This window comes from Halyomorpha halys, unplaced genomic scaffold, assembly GCF_000696795.3.
Source record: "Halyomorpha halys isolate HHAL.00 unplaced genomic scaffold, Hhal_1.1 Scaffold1425.1, whole genome shotgun sequence".
Lineage (NCBI taxonomy): Eukaryota > Metazoa > Arthropoda > Insecta > Hemiptera > Pentatomidae > Halyomorpha > Halyomorpha halys.
In genome coordinates this window covers 245175-262419 of record NW_027111611.1, presented here as the reverse complement: position 1 = coordinate 262419, position 17245 = coordinate 245175, and the positions used below count along the sequence as shown (strand labels likewise).

The following is a 17245-nucleotide window of genomic DNA, read 5'->3' as shown; positions in this document are numbered from 1 at the left end:
ATTACATGTCTGACGTTTCTACAACCTTGGTCATCATTAAAAACAATCCTAATTTTAGTTTCACAGCTTCACATTTATTAATAAAAATTTCCAGGGTATTATACCCAGGTCAAATGTAACAAAGTTGCACTGTATATCCACTATAAATTTCATTCTTTGCTAATTCATATTATATATCATTCACAACTATTGTTGTGATAAGGTAAATGATGGTAAAATGCCAGAATTTGCAAAGAGTGGAATTTAATAGTGATGGATATAGGTTCTTGTTGACTGTGTTACGTTTGACCTGGGCATAAATGTGAGGCAGTGAAACTAAAATTAAGATTTTTCTTGATGATGGCTGGGTTTGCTGAAATGTTGGACATGTAATATGAATTAATAAAGCCTAGTTGAGACTATTTGGGTATCTTTTGTTATAATTAATATAACTGACATTTTATATCCTAATGTGAAATCCTATTAATTAAAATAAAGAATTAAAAATGTATATAAAAATAATATGCTGGAAACATATCTATACAAATATAAAGATTTTACTATATCAAGTATTGATGGATATACTCTCTAGTAGAGTTGGTTAAAGGTGGTTCTCAAACAATGTGCAGTTTTCAACTCCTACTTATTGGTTATAAACAATGGTTTCCAACAATATCATGATAAATAAATACATGTTAGTCATAAAACGGCTTCACGGAAACATTTCTGCCTAATAGGCATGATGAATTAATTATATTTGTTTTATGAAATGTTTTAATTATGTTCTACCTGTCATAAGCACTGCAATTTTCATTCTTATGGCTGTCCCAGAGCTACATTTTTTACCTTCAAATTTTCAGGCAGCTTTCAGGAGAAAAGCTTTTACTGTATTTTGGTCTGAATTGAAAGCTTACAAAAATTATTTTAATTAATTTTCTGTGTTAGAACTGGCTGTAGGATATTTCAAAATATGTCCCAGAAAAACAAATGTAATGGACAAAGAAATTCTCGAACTAGGGACGGAAATAGAGACAGCTTAATGACTTCTAGACTCTAAAATGTGTGAGACTTAAACTTCTATAGGTGATGTTGGCCTCAACTTTCATTCTTATTTTTTTCACAAAATTTGGTTAGAAAGGAAAAATAAAAGATTAGTACATATTGAATTACTCTCCAACCAATTTTGTTAGCATCTTCGTTATCTTTGTGAAATGAGATCTTAAAATTAATAGTTGGACATTAATTCAATATTAAATGATTTTCTAAAGTTCATTTTATCATTGTCATAGCCTTTTTTGGCTTCTTTGTTATGGGATCTGTTTGTCCTTGAAAAAACACTTATTATTTTTCAATGTTACAGTTTTTTGTTATACCATGTTGTTTTATTCAATTTTTAGTTATTTTGTAATGATAAGCATAAATTATTATCAATATGTGTAACAAGATAAAGTTAAGATGAATTTTTTAATTATTTTTAAAAATTTTGTTTAAAAACGAAATAATACTCATTGTAATAGAGCCTTTATTCATTAATTAACAAATAATTATTTTTGTTTAGGTGATAAATTTATTAATAAATGGAATATGGTCCAGGTGCGTTAAAAAAAACTCAAATAGTGACAACTATTTTAATGAGCCAACGTTTTACCCCATGTTGCAGGGCTTCGTCAGGGCTAAAAAAAGATACAAACAGTTAACATAAGTAAAAAAGTAAATGGAAAATTACAAGGGTATAAAATGAAACGTAGAAGAATAAAAGGTAATAATAAATAAATGAAAACGGAAATAGTAACAGATAAAAAGAAGAAATATAAAAGAAAGTAAAAACTAAGAGATAAAAATGGGGATAAGAATAAAATCAAGAAAAAAGGAAGAAAATAAACGAGGCAGAATTCATACCTGCTTTGACAGAAGTCAAAGTCAGAGTGACCATATTCCTTTTATTAATAATACATATGGTCAATCACCTATCTTCCACTAATAAATTTATATTCAATTGACAATCTCATTAAACTCTAAGCAGTCCCAAAAACTTTCTTCTCCCAACTGAAAGGCAACTGTTGGCTGAAAATTTGTGGGCTTTATTATATCTATAAACACAATTTTTGAAGAATTCTTTTCCACAGGTCTCCATATCTCGTTATCCAAGTCTCTGTAACAGTAAACGTTTTTTCAATCTCTACTTACTTTATAATTGATTTCGATGTTTTATTTTTGTAATAGACATACCCAGCAGCAAAATTTTCCCATAAATCAAGCATTTTGTTAGAAATTTGAATATCAGACTCTGCTTTGTTATTAAATATGTTATATAATCCCAAAGTATAGAACATATCGTCACCATGGCAAACTCCTGGAAATTAAAATACAACATTATCTGATCAGTAGCTATTTGAGTTATACCTTTTTCAATAAAAATTATTATTATTATTATTAGTTTGGGACTATAACTGGATGTCGAGTCCTGGCCTCCTGCACCAGCCTCCCCCAATTATTGCGATCTTGTGAGGCTGCCATCCAGTTCTTCACTCCCATCATGGTCCTGGCATCACTACTCACGCCGTCACTCATCGAAGGTGAGGTCTTCCTCTGTGTCTTGTTCCATAAAGTACCTCTGTCACTATTTTCCTTTGCAGATTATTCTCAGCCATCTGAGCAACATGCCCGGCCCTCCCTCAATCTACTAAGCCTCACAAACTGGACAACATCTGGTTCCTTAAATAAATCTTTGAACTTCTGGTTTGTTCGACGTTTCCATATCTGGAAAACCTTGACAGCTCCAAATATTTTACAGAGAATCTTCCTCTCCAAAACCATTAAGTTGTACTCACCAGCCTTGGAGATAGTCCACGTTTCCGAGTCACATAGAAGAATTGGCCGAATAATTGTTTTATACAGATAAATCTTCAAATCGTTTGACAAATCAAACGCTACAATAACAGCGGTTGGCACATAGGACTCTTTGTTTAATTTCGGAGTCCACAGTATATTCTTGGATTACGAGCGATCCAAGATACACAAACTCGGGGACTATTCCAAAAGTATATTCTCCAATCCTCATTTCTTCACCAAGCCTGGGGATTTCTTCTGTGACCATGTATTTGGTCTTTTCTGTATTCACTTCAAGCCCCATTTTTCTTGCTGCTTCAGCTAATTTCATAAATCCATCAGAGACAATTAATAAAAATTAATTAAATAAATAATAAATTAAAAAAATCATTTTTAAAAAATCAAAAGCATTATACTATGCTCATTGAGAAAAATGTAGTATCTGACCTGAGACATCCTTAGAAGTTTATTTACCTTCTTTCACTACTATTTAAAAGTTATAAAACTAGACTAAAAGTAATACACTTGTGGCACAAAGGTCATCCTTTTGTGAAGGATCCAACACACATCCCATTGAATGATTTATAAAATTTAGTCCATTTAAGTTTCAGAACATATAGAAAGTAGTGAACATATCTAGGCTCTATTGTTAGCTTGGAAACTAATGTTTCTCTTAAGATAAACTGAAGAATCATGAGTGCCAACAGGAGCTATTTTGGTTTAAGAAACATCTGGTACATGAGAAGAAGGAACATTGATCTATAACAAACCAATCAGTCCTATTCTTGCCTATACTTCAGAGATATGGACTCCAGTGAATGCCAAGTAAAATGAAATCCTTATCTTTGAGAGAAAGACCCTTCAAATGATATTTGTTGAGATCAGAGATTGTGATTACTGGAGAAGATGGAAACATGTGGAAATATACGAGCTATTTGGTAAAGCTAACACCAAACTTATAAAGATTGGACGTCTTTTCTGGGCTAGACATGTTGCCTGAATGGTCATTGATGATACACCAAGATAAATTCTAGAAGGAAATCTCTACCGAGCTAGGGGTAGGGGGAAGGACTGTGTGGAGCAGGATGCAAGAACACAGATGGGATTTGGAAACTAGAGTAACTGGAACACTTGGTGGACACTAACCAACAATTCTATTTAGAGTTCTAATAGCCCACCTAATAAAATATCTAATCAAAGTGCTAAATTTTATAGCAAACGAGTTACAGGGTATTAAAGTTGCACAAAAGCCATGTATATTTTTAGATGGTATTTTTCATGTATTAAACAACAGAAATGTTTCTTAATATTATTGAGAACTCTAGAAGTATTAAGGGGGCTACCAGAACTCTAAGAATTTTTAATTTTTACCTCTTCTCAGGAAAAAAAATTTTGTGTCGTTTATTGTGAGTTCTGTTAGCCCCTCCTCAAGAGTTTTAACAATTACCCTTAAGTTGGTTCTAAAGTTGAAAGCAAAAGAGTTATAGGTTGTTAAAGGCTGCACGTATCTTTGAACGGTATTCTCTATGTTTAAAACAACAGAACTATTTCAGTAAATAATTGAGAACTCTCCAGAACTTAAAAAAAATTCAAATACTTAGAGAATGGGGACCAACTTCACAGAGGTCACCCATTCTTATGAAAATAGTAATCAACAAAAATGTATACAAGTCAATGACTTTAGGGATCAAACTGTTTAGTTACAAATTTTTTTTTTTTTAAAGATCTATTCAAATTTTTACTCTTAAATTACACTTTTAAAATTTTATTTATCATTTGCTATTTTTATGATAATCATTAAGTCTGAAAATTCTCTTAATTTACTTCAAATACATTCAACAAAACTGTTAATAAAACTCATTGAATAAATACTTTTGGCAGTATTTCACAAAATAAGAGAATTACAAATTTTTTTGACTTTTTAAGGAGGAGGGAACTCATTTTTGAACTTTAAAAGTAATAAATAAAGATTTAATTTTATGATCTAATGTATAGAATGAAAATTTAATTGTTAAAATATAAAAAAAAAATATTGTTTTGTTGACCTGTGTAATAATATGTACTTATTCAAATGACTGAGTTGATGAAAACTTGTCAATAATTGTTTGACAGTATATGACTTATTAATTAATTAAATAATCCCAAGTGAATGTAAAACTATTTTTGAATTGCAGTTGATAAGATGCAACTGATAAGACTGATACACTCTTGAATAATCTTGAGTACTATAAAACCAATCACATAATAGAACAAAAAATATAGTAGAGTCTAGAGGAATAGTTATTTGATTTAAATTAAAAAATCAAAATTTAATTATAAACTCAAACAGACAATATAGAAGATAGAGTAGTTGAAATACCACCAATATTCCTTAGGGGTAACGTAAGGTAGTCTCATCGTTCTTGGCCTTTGTAAAATGTTTGCAAACACAATTTTTTATGAAACCTAATTGTTTTTCTCCTGTACTATTATTTCATGTTACTGATCAATAGATAGTGAAACCTCAATTCTGATCAAAAGTGAATCAATTGTTTTTTATTTTGGAGCCACTTTATTATGTGGTACTCGGTATACTACATTAATAAATGAAAATAGGCCTCACCCAAATTTTCTGATGTGCCGAAAAACTCAGACACTGAATGTTTTCCTCTGTATGAAAAGCGATATAAATAAACTGGAGAAGAGTAATGTGCAGCTGAAAGTTTAACTGTTTTACTAATTCCTGCCACAAACAGCCGATCTCCAATCATCTGCAACAATAGTTCAACTAAAAAGCCTGCCACTTTCATATTGAAAGAAATAGCGTAAAATGTCATATATAAATTTTAATTTAAGAGTTGTTGATTATAAACCTTATTGGTGGAACTTTTTTTGTATAATACATATAAACTATTTTTTTTTATTAATTAATAGAAAGAATAAAATTTCACTTAACCTATGTATGAACCTTTCAGTTGACAAGATAACTAATTGCACAAAATCATTCTCAGTATTAATATTTATTATATAAAAAAATACCATTGAATAAATTGTTAAGAGAAGAATTGTAAATTCTTCCTACTTTTCCAAATGAAAAATGTTTTAATTTTTCAATGAGAAATAATATTAAAAGTTTTCTGAGAATTGATAAATTTGGAGTAGGTCAATTAATCTACTGAAAGGCTCATTTGGAAAATAAGTACAGGAAAGTATTGCCATAGGGAATAGTATAGAAAATTCTATTCCAAAACGAGCGAGGATTAATTTCAACTCAAAGTAGGGTGGTAAGTGAAAGTTGTGTGATGCGTACTCCACACCCGAGTTTTTATTAATTGATAGAAAGAATAAAATTTTATGTGAATTCTGGGCTTATCTAATCATATTGGAAGTATTAATATTATTTAAAAAAAATAATTAATCCTTCTATTTCATTATGGAGAGTTTAAGCTAGTACATATAATGTCAGATGTGTATATTATGTGAACGCGCATATTATGTAGATGAAACAAGCGAGTTTGTAAGAATTTTTTTCTCTTTCCATTTTCAAGCTTTATTTACATTAATTTTGAACATTATATAATGTTTAAGGAGTACAGAAATATCAAATATATTTTTTATTGAATTTCAAAGAGTTATTATTCTATATTTATCATCTCAAAAGATTTATATACAAAATTTTTGTTTTATTTCATTTGTAAACAGCCTTGTTTTATTTAAAATAAAATATCATTTAATCCATTATGAAATAATATGTATCATCATTAATAATATATATGTAAGACATACTATACACAATTTAAAATAAAAATTTTATACAGATATATAGCTAAAACATAATGCTGTCCTCAGCAATTAGTTACCTTTATCAAATTTCTAGCTCCTAAAGAAGAATTTGTTATTTCATAAAAATCTTTAATTTGTTGATTGACTTCTAATTTTCTCTCAGAAGTAAGGGTAAAGTTATAACTTAAAACATGCGGTAACACTTCATCCCAGCGTTTCAATAATTCATTAAACATTCCTGGTATTGATAGAATTTCTGTAAATTAATTAAATAGGTTCAAAAATAGTATAAATTTTATTTTTCATAGATTACATTATGAATTGTAGAAAAAATATATATTAGCATTAAATTATTAATTCTCATTTATATTTAGATATAATTTCCTTTAACACATTCAGCAGCAGGACATTCGTGGACAACCGATCTAAACTTTCACAGGGGGTCATGATGAACTGCTCGAATATTACCGGGATCAACTCAGCCTCATGAAGTGGGTACCCTTACTTGGGTAAAAATCTAGCAGTCAAGTATGATTCTAATCAAATTACCTTTGGTCGTCTAGTAACAGTACTTCCTTACAAAGTACTGCACCCCTGACCCCCTGACCATTCATGGGTTGTAGCAGTATAGATTTTAATTTAATCTAATTTGACATATCCTACAGATTGTAATGTAGACTGCGTTTATATTTTGACAACCCAACAAGCTTTAGGACCATAGTAGAGAAAGAAACTCCTGTCTAAAGTAATGTCTTTAGAACAATGCTTTTTTTGTCCGATATTTCACTATCCATGCGAAGCAGATATTTAAGAAATGTATCAACCCTGATTAAAAAAACCTTTCATAAGTTAAACGAGCATAAGACAAGGATGGACATTATAAAAATAAATTTTAATGTTGAGACAGTGATTGGATTTTCGCACTAATTCCCTCGAAACTTGACAGATGTTTGAATTCTGGAAAAGACATTCAAATCACACTAATTTAATTACATGATTTGAGTTTTTTCTGCACAAAATTACACGATTTACTCATTTTGGGTTAAGTTTTGGTTTTTTTTCATACAATTTAATGTTTGAACAGAATTTCTCTAAGAAACAAAAAACAGATTGCCAAAGAAATAAAAGTCGAGCCCCCAGGCCGGATTCAGACAGGTACCGCTGCAGTCTCGAGCCATATAAAGTTGGTGCTTCAACTCGGTTGGCTACAAACTGCCCTTTTTTTGTCTAGAACTTAAGTAGTTAAATAGATAGTAGATATAAATCATCAATATTAATATTGTTTTAATTATCAATTACCTGTTCCTCCACAAAGCCCTTCATCTAGTGCATATGATAGCAATACTGGAACATCTGAGCCCTTTCCTTCTTCGATAATCTTAATAGGGCTTTCAGAAATAAAAGCATTTGGATGAGGATGCTCAATCACAGGGGCAAATATAACTAGTGGAGAAGAAGATCCCCAGTACTAAAACAATATATATCTTAATATTAATAATTAATTGTCCTAAATGCTGATAGAATAATTTAAAAATTCTTAAGTAAACTGTGTTAGTAATACCAAAAATTGCTTTGACAAAGCAACTATGTGTTCGGCAGGTCTATCTCTTAAGCAGGCTACCATTTCAAGTGAATCATTTGTAGGGCAACCAAGTTGGTTAGCAATAATCATTGTTTTTTCTTTCGATTGGTGTGCAACAGCCCATGGGTTTAATGCAACTCCACTCATACAAAAAGCTCGCTTGAATAAACCTGGTATTTTGAAATAAAATATTTTGTTTTAGAAGACAGCAAGAAATGGTTAGTAAATCTTTTGATCTTACCTCTGGAATAAAGCCAGTCGAAGACTTGATTGACAGCCCCCTTTTTGAAGAGTTTTGAGAATTTTAAAATGAAACTTGGTAGGTCTGAGTTATGGTGATTGAAGTTTCTAGTGAAGTTGACTGGATGATTTGAAGGATGAAAAGATAGGGTACTAGATTGATAGTATCATTCAAGAGTCAATAGAGAATCTTTGTAAAAAAGATACTGGGAAATAAATTAAAGATAAATTAAGAAAAGAAGATATAAAATATGGGTGATTAAAGGAGGTTTTTAACAGATCTGATCTTTAGATATAGACTGTTGGAACAAAGAAATCACTTGGGCAGTGGAGAAAAAGTAATGACTCTTAAAAAATGAATCTATTTTATGAAATGATAGGCTATAGAGAATTTTTGGGTTCAATACTGAAATGATTGAGCATTGCACATTTGGAGGCAAAAAGTGAAATAAATAAGACAAAGGTTAAGTCGATAACTTAAGCCTGAGGCAGGAATACCCATGTCTGATATCTACCGAGGACTGAAAAGATTATTTTTTCTATTTTACTATAGGAGCAGAGGATTAGATTACATGATGCAAGATCAGGAAAATGATTACTGATTATGGGATTGATGTCTCTTGGAAGAGGTAAAGAGGTTCTTATGGAAAAAATGGTTGCTAGAGCCTAAAGATCTGCCAGTTATGCACAAAAATTTAAGAATTCCAGTTGTCTTGTTCAATCAAGGATTGTACTAGATTTAATTTTGTACATAAAAATGTAATCATCATTTAGTGACAGTGATGTTTAATTCACCTATTTAATTTTGTCATTGATTAATTTAAGTAAGCTTAGTTGTTTTAATTATATTTTTATTTGGAGTGGTGTTATTATTTACCATTAAATAGCATTGATATGTTCCACTTAACCTTTAATACCATTCAACCAGCATTACATGAATGATCAGAATATCATTATTCATTACTTGAACTGCATATAAGCGAAGTGAACACACTGTTGTAGAAAATAGATTTTATTATTTTGTTTGTAAATAAAACAGTAGATGGTGACACTATGACACTGCTAGGAACAACGGGACATTAGAGGGGATTTTGGTGAATATTATAATCCTGACTATGAAGAATCAGGATGCAGTCAAAAAGGGAGAGGTCCAACTCATCCACAAAAGGACAGAAGATCAGTTGGGGATGCTTGAACCTAGGACTTGAAATGTTTGTGAAACATTAAATTAATAGAGAGAGATGCATTAAAATAAAATAAAAAAATGTATGTATTAATATTAACAAAATATAAATAAAATAAATTAATAAATGAAAGGAAATAATAAAACATATTTTAGTAAGGAAATGGTTGTGGAAAATAGGTTTTATTATTTGGTTTGTAAATAAAACAGTAGATGGTGACACTATAACACTGCTGGGAACAAAGAAATGCATGTTTCTTTGTTCTGAGTACAGTCCAGCGTGGCATCTATTAACGGAAACATATACTGTTTGTGTTTGTTTATAAAACCCTTCTCTAATTCCACAACACACACTTGATGTACATACATACACTATTTTGATAAGGCCCAACAGACAATGACCAATGCCATTGTCACTATAATAATAACAATAGATTTATGTTAGCTATGCATAATAAGGATAATAGAAACAGTTATAAATAAAAGCTGGTCAATTTAAGCATTTGTATTAGGATTAAAGAATATATGCTAATGACTAGTTCAAAATCCAAGAAGAAGCTAGAAGATAATTGCAAACCTTGCCGTCCAAAAATTAAAAGTAAAACAGATTAGCAAACGTGTAAAATAGTTTGTTATACAGGTAGGAGGAACCAAATAAGTGGGACAATTCCTAAAGAAATTTGATCGATGAAAATTAAGAAAAGAAAAAGGGCAACCTCCAAATTACTCAAGAGGCAGACCCTTTGTCCTTGGTAATTGGTTGGGCAGGTCAGGGCACTTCAATAGAATCAGGAACACATATACTCCATTCTTCCAGAAGACATCAAGACTATCCCTCTTCCCCCCACAGAGAGCACAGGTCAATACAATATAGCAGATAAACAACAAGTACATTATTGTTCAAATTACAATTGCAATTATTTGAATCATAAATATTTTTAAAAAACACTTAATAATTAGAAGAGAATTGAGATTTACGGAAGATAATTAGAATTATATACTGAAATAAAATATCAGTAGTTACCTAATACGTTGTAAATTCATAAAGCTAAATTATAAAATTAGTTATTTATAAAAGATATTTGGAGTTTGATGTTAATCATAATAATTTGTTTACAATTAGATAATATTCTCATAAGCTATATTTTTATTTTATATAAAGAGAGATTTCAGAAATATTTATATTCATAGAAGAGTTTATTGAGAGATAATATTATAAGAATGTGCTATTAGTTATTTATTTAATTAATCTGTGTATTTATTTAATAAATGTTTCATATATTTTATTTTCTCATTCTAATTATTTTCCAAGGTACATTTATCAGGTAAATAAAATAAGGTATCATTTTAATTATTATGCTTAATATTATTATAAGAAATTAAATTTAATAAATTTTACATAATTATTAGAGGAGAATGACTAATAACACAAACATATAATTTTGTTTGTACATAATAGTTAAATAAGGCTACGTAATTGCTTAATTGAATCACCTTTGCTAAGTGGAGAAAGTAAGTGATAATGACAACTAACTCCACCGGCAGAAACACCTCCTAATGTTACATTGTTAGGGTTGCCTCCGAATGCTCCTATATTTTTCTTAATCCATTTAAGAGCTAACAATTGATCTTTTAAGCCATTATTTCCAGGAACGATAGCATCTTCAGTACTCAGGAAACCTATACAAATAAAAAATAAAATTTATGTGATAAAATATTTTTATATTTAAAGGGTAAAATTAATTGTAACTAAGCTGAAACATAATTAGTGTATGTTGTAAATTATTCATGATAGTTTTAATTAAGTTTTCAGACTAAATAATTGAAAAAAATATGCAATAGATCATTGTATTTAAAGTACAGGATGAAAGAAATTCATCTCAAATTTATCCATCAAAAAATTAAATATAAATACATCTTGAAATAATTTTCTATCACACTTAATATGGAAACACATTTCTGGCTGTTCTGATTTCTCGTTGTTTTGTGTTTTGTCTATAACATCCTAGTGAAACAGTTATGTATACAAAATTAAACACCATTAAATTATGAGTAGAATATAAAATATTAATTCAGTGAAGTTTTATGTCGTAAATTGTAAGTCTTTGTAGACAAAAAAACGAAATTTGAATCCAAACTTAACACAGAAACACATTTCTGGTAATTCTAAAATGGTTACTAGGTAGCTAATTTAACAAATCTTTAATCTTTTTCACTGTTAACATTGTTATCAAAATGTTACAGTTTATTCTGCCTTTGTTAAATTTTATCTTAGTCTATCAACCTATTATTATAACAATTTCATGTATTCTAATTATATTCATTTTATAGTGTACATTACAATATATCAATTTCAGAGATAGATTGCAATAGACAGTGTAAACTGCAAGTGCCTAATTCATATCATGCATTTTACTTTATTCTTTCAGGCAACTGCCAAAATAATAGCCAAACAAGCCGTTGTTTCATTAGGAATCCAAAGAGACATTGCACAAGATTTTCACTTTACCATATCTCATATACAAGTAATCATCAGTAGGACCGATAGTATAGGGGTCTTCATGATTGAATCAGTCTGGCTTTTGAATGATGACTGTTGTTCTGACTGATCTTATAGGGGTCCCTTCATAGAAATCATTGTAATATAAACTGAGATAGAAGGTAGCCTCTTTGTTTGGTTGGCCCCTAATCATACTCTGCAACACACCCTGTAAAATACAGCCCGACATTTGGGGCTTCACTTTTCCTTGCAACTTTCCCTCTCCATTATTCCCTTAACTTTTTGCTTGTTCAAAATTAGAGGTCATGCATGTACAAACGTGTAGCATTCTTTATATGAGAATTTTTAGTTTTCCCATCAATGGAGCTTTATTTGTACAATTACTATTTTGAATTTTGAGAAACAAAATTGTTTTCTCTTTTGCATGAATTTAAAGCTTTGCTACCTTTGGAAGTGAGGGAGCAAAACCTATTAAGTCCAAAATTAATAAAGATATTCACCTAATTATATTCACTATACTTCTTTGGTTTTAAATATTTTATGCAGGCTTACCTAGTGGTCCCAATCTATAATTGAACGTTACCAAAACCAGATCCCTATCAAGCAGTAAATAGGGACTGACATCTGTTGATTTCCCAGCATAGAAAGCTCCTCCATGGATGAATGCAATAACATTCAATGACTTAGGTTGGTCTATAGTCAACTAAAATCAATTTCTTTAAATCATCTGAATTGAGAAATGAACACCCACATGTATTTTAAACTTTAGTTTTTATTTATACTAACTTGTGGTGTATATACATTTAAATATAAACAATCTTCTGAGCCTCTAGCATTTGTCTGCTCAGTCTGAAAACACTGAGGTGGTTTTTTGGTAGCATTGTATATACCTATCCAAGGATCTGTTGGGACTGGTTCCTATATCAAATAAAAATAAAGCGTTTATTATATAAGCATAAATATTCATCTTAGTATTTTTGAAATAGATCAATAAGTATAATTTATTTATATTTAAAAGTGGTGAGAAAATATTGTGGATTGCATAATTATAACCAATATTTCAAAACTTTATTTAGTTTTATATACATGTATATATATGTGTGTGTGTGTATATATATAATTTCAAAAATGAAGAAGATGGTCAGGGTTGTGGTCAAAACGAATGAAAATAGTTTACAACTACTTATTATCCGACGTTTTGCCTCACTTTGTAGGGCTTCATCAGGGCTAAAAAGATACAAAAACAACTAAGAGCACTTTGAAATAGTAAGATAATAGGATACAAAAATGTAAATTTAGGTAAGGTTAATATTAGATATGTAAAAATAGATGAAAAAAAATATATACAAATAAAAGAAAGGAAGAAATAAAAAAGTATTAATATAATATAAACAATGATAAGAATAAAAAATTACTTAAACTATAATGTAAAAAAAGTACAGGAGAGGCAATAAAACGCAGAAACAGAAAAGAAGATGTTGGAAAACAAAATTTAACACACTAAAAGACGGAAAATAAAGAATTAAGTTGAAGTTAAATAAAGGTCGTGAAAGAATAAATAAAAATAAAATCAATAATGATAATAAATGAGTAAAGAACAAATCAGGACTATCTACCTGTTCAAGTTGATAGTTTTACAGACAGACAGAAATCGGAAGCGTGCAGGAGTGAAGAGGAGGTGGCAGTTAACAGTTTTATTTTTATTTCATCACGTATACGGGAAAGAGGAATAAAAATATGACGAAAAATGAAAAATAATACAAGAAAGAGATATAAAACATGACAATAATAATAATTATGAGAGAACCGATATTTTCTATCGGTAGATATTATTAGTTGCGTAATTTATCATGTTTTTGCGTCTCCTGTACTTTTTAAACTTTATAGTTTAAGTAATTTTTTATTCTTATCATTGTTCATTTTATATTAATACTATTTACATTTTTGTATCTTATTATCTTACTATTTCAAATTTTTTTAGCCCTGATGAAGCCCTACAATGTGGGGCGAAACGTCGGATAATAAATAGTTGTAAACTATGTTCCTTTTGACGCAACCCTGACCATCTTCATATTTACGTAGTTTTCTTTATTTATCTACAATATTTATTTTTAACCTTAGGCGAAATTCCATCCAAATATAAACTTTTTCAAACAAACATGGGAACTTTTTTAATAATAGGGCCATTCATGATGTTTTGCTAAATGCAAAATGTTTTACCATGTTAAATGTAATAAGTGTAGGATTGATGAGCATCCCTATTTAAGTCATGTTAAATGTTAAATGCATAAGAGCTCCTAGTGGATTTTCTGAGTAACTTGTTTTATAACCTTTCCTTCCAAAACTTCATGTTAATGTTTACTTCTAAGTTTTGATTAAGTTAATTTATTACAACATACCTACATTGACTGAAAAGTGGAAGCTGTGTGAAAGTTTGGCTACTGAGTGTCTTGTTGATCTTCTGACTTGTGAGGAAGAGAATCAAGATGAGCTAATTGGCAACTGCCATTACATTATTATTATTGTCACTTTATTAGTTATAAAAACATCCCAAACAATACTATTTATCATAATCAAAATACAAACTACAAGCAAGTTACTTGCTGTTAGGTTACCTAACAGGACAACAAACAAAATGGTGTGGAGCTCAGCTCTTATGTTGCGTGACGTCATTCTCCATTTAACAAACCTACTAATAGGCTCTCAACCATGTTATATGTTATATCGGTTTAACATGGTGAGAGAAGGAAATATTTCTCCATATAACAAGAGTTTTTCCATTTAACACGGTTTAACATGCTAAACTAAAGATCATGAATACCCCTAATGTACTTATTAAATAAAACAAAATGACGAAATGATTATTTCCAAAATAATGATTATTTGATGAAATAATCTCAGATCAAGCAATTACTTTAATTTATTTCTTGAAATAATTATTCATTAATTAATCATTAAAATAAAGCAATATTCATATTTCTGAAACAACATTTCAATCCATAAATAAACATTGCATGGAGATAGTTCACTATCATTGCAGCAAATGTCATAGCAACTGCCATGGAGTAATTTGTATGATGGTATACCAACAGATAGTAAATGTGGATCACAATTTTGACAGTATTAACTATCATATAATTTACTCCATGACCGTGGCTGTAGTATTTGGTGGTTCACAGGGTCATACTAAAAGTCTTAAGGTGACAGTAGCTTCACTACTGTTGCATATACTGTCAACTATCATGCCAGACCTAGTGTGACAACTCTGCCTTGAGATTAGATACTGTCATGATAGCAGCTATCATACAGTTACACTCCATGGCAGTAGTTATGACAGGTGCTGCAATGATTGTAAACTATCTCTTGAGTTATATAGTTTATCTCTAGTGTTTTTAGACTTTAAGCATTATTTTATAAATATGTGTTTTATTTCAATGAATGTTTATTGGATGAATATTAATAAAAAATGAATGAATGAATTAAATTTATGAATGATTTAATAAGTAATGGTAGTTATTTGATTGAAAATATTTCACCAAATAATCACTAAAGGAATAATTGTTATTTCAGAAATAATTATTTCAAGAACTAATTCTTTAATTTATTTAATAAATCCATTATTGAAAAAGTGCCCAGATCTATTTTTAACTATTATTAGACTATAATATCAATGATAAAACATGTCATATTCCTAGATTGGGTTTTAGGATTAAGGAAATTCATTTTGATGATTCTCTAAAAACTGCCTAGTTAGACAAAACCATTCTGACTCAGTTCTCTCAATTGAGTTCAACATCCTTGAGAATTAATTCTTAAATAATAGCTCATTCATTTTCTAATCCCTGATGTATTTGTTCCTTAACTTCCAGCTTTTCAAAAGTGAATCTTCAAAATAACTAAGCAACCCAAGTATACTTATCATACTAAATGGATCAATATAAATAATGAAATTATTTCAAATCTGGTTTTAGAAATAAATTTAAACCTCAAAGAGAATATTAAATAAAAACAAACATGAAAAAATATTTAAAATATGTTTTGAATTAAAAAATTATTAAGTGGTTTACCTTAAATCTGTACTTTCCTAATGGTGGTTTTCCAAAAGGAATTCCTTCAAAACTAGCAATCTTTCGATTTCTGAATGTTTTAGTGTACAAACCTCGAAGAATACCTTGTTCTATTGAAACTTCAGGTAAGTCTATCGATAAAACAGTACAAAATGATACAATATAACTTATAAAAATGATGTATAGGTGCATCTTGACATTTTTTGACAATTTTTAATTATTGTTATCACATATACCATATCTTTCTCATTTCTAAGATATCAAGGTCAACTGTTATCTCTTAGGCTCTTATAAATTAAATTGAAAAATTAATATCCCATCTATTTGATGCTCAATATTTTAGAAAGCTGGCAAATTTTACAAGTATATGTTAGTTATGTATTGTTTTTGTTTGAGTAAAATCTCAAAAAATTGTTATCGCAATAATGACAAAAAATCCTGACTTAACGATTAGTTAAAAAATTGCTTTTAGAAATGCATGAGAATCATTAGGGCATTTATAACTGGTCTCATTTTATACTATTAAGCATATAACATAAATATTGCATATATTATTATGTCATTCTATATCAAAGACCATAAAAATTATCCAAAGAATTCTACAAGATATAAAACCAAAACTCTAATATTCTGTGACTTGTAAATCAAAGAAAAATATGTAGTAACAATGAACTTTAAAATATAGTATAGTAAACTTCTTTAAAACATTTTCTCTCTTTCACATGCTCAATAATTTTATTCCTTTATGTGTATGTTATATTTTGATAAGGAATCCTCAAAAGGGTTTGCAATGAGAAACAAAAATATGTTCTATTTTGGTAGAACAATTACCAGGTTATATTACTTTTTTTTATATTATATATACATATAATTTTTTTATAACACATCCAAGCTTTCTAAATGTCAGATTAAGAACTATGACAAAGTGCCTTGTTGGTTTAAAGAATGGGATTATTATTATGGCACTACAGCTCTGCAAGAACCCGGGCCACCTCCACAACAGCTAACCAATCTACACGGTCTCTTCCTTTCTCCTACCATCTGCCAACCTTCAAGAGCTTCAAATCCTCCTTCACATCGTCCAGCCATCTGATCCGGGGACG

The 17245-nt window shown here is 29.6% G+C and overlaps 1 protein-coding gene across 2 annotated transcripts; it reads right to left on the bottom strand.

Moving 5' to 3' along the window:
• Nucleotides 1–1483: 1483 nt before the first annotated feature.
• On the bottom strand, nt 1484–16376 carry LOC106689673 (esterase FE4). 2 transcript variants are annotated; one of them, XR_010844003.1, is made up of 11 exons: nt 16143–16376; nt 12862–12993; nt 12628–12778; nt 11070–11255; nt 8132–8322; nt 7870–8038; nt 6648–6826; nt 5411–5558; nt 2209–2332; nt 1879–2131; nt 1484–1652 (listed from the first exon to the last, which is right to left on the bottom strand). XR_010844003.1 is itself a non-coding variant. In XM_014434781.2 (10 exons), exons 1-10 carry the CDS (start codon nt 16332–16334, stop codon nt 1972–1974), a joined length of 1632 nt encoding a protein of 543 aa, XP_014290267.1. In that variant the 5' UTR covers nt 16335–16376; the 3' UTR covers nt 1484–1971. The 2 variants fall into 2 exon arrangements, 1 of the variants encoding a protein (XP_014290267.1); XM_014434781.2 differs by having other exon boundaries at nt 1484–2131.
• Between the last annotated feature and the right edge of the window lie 869 nt (nt 16377–17245).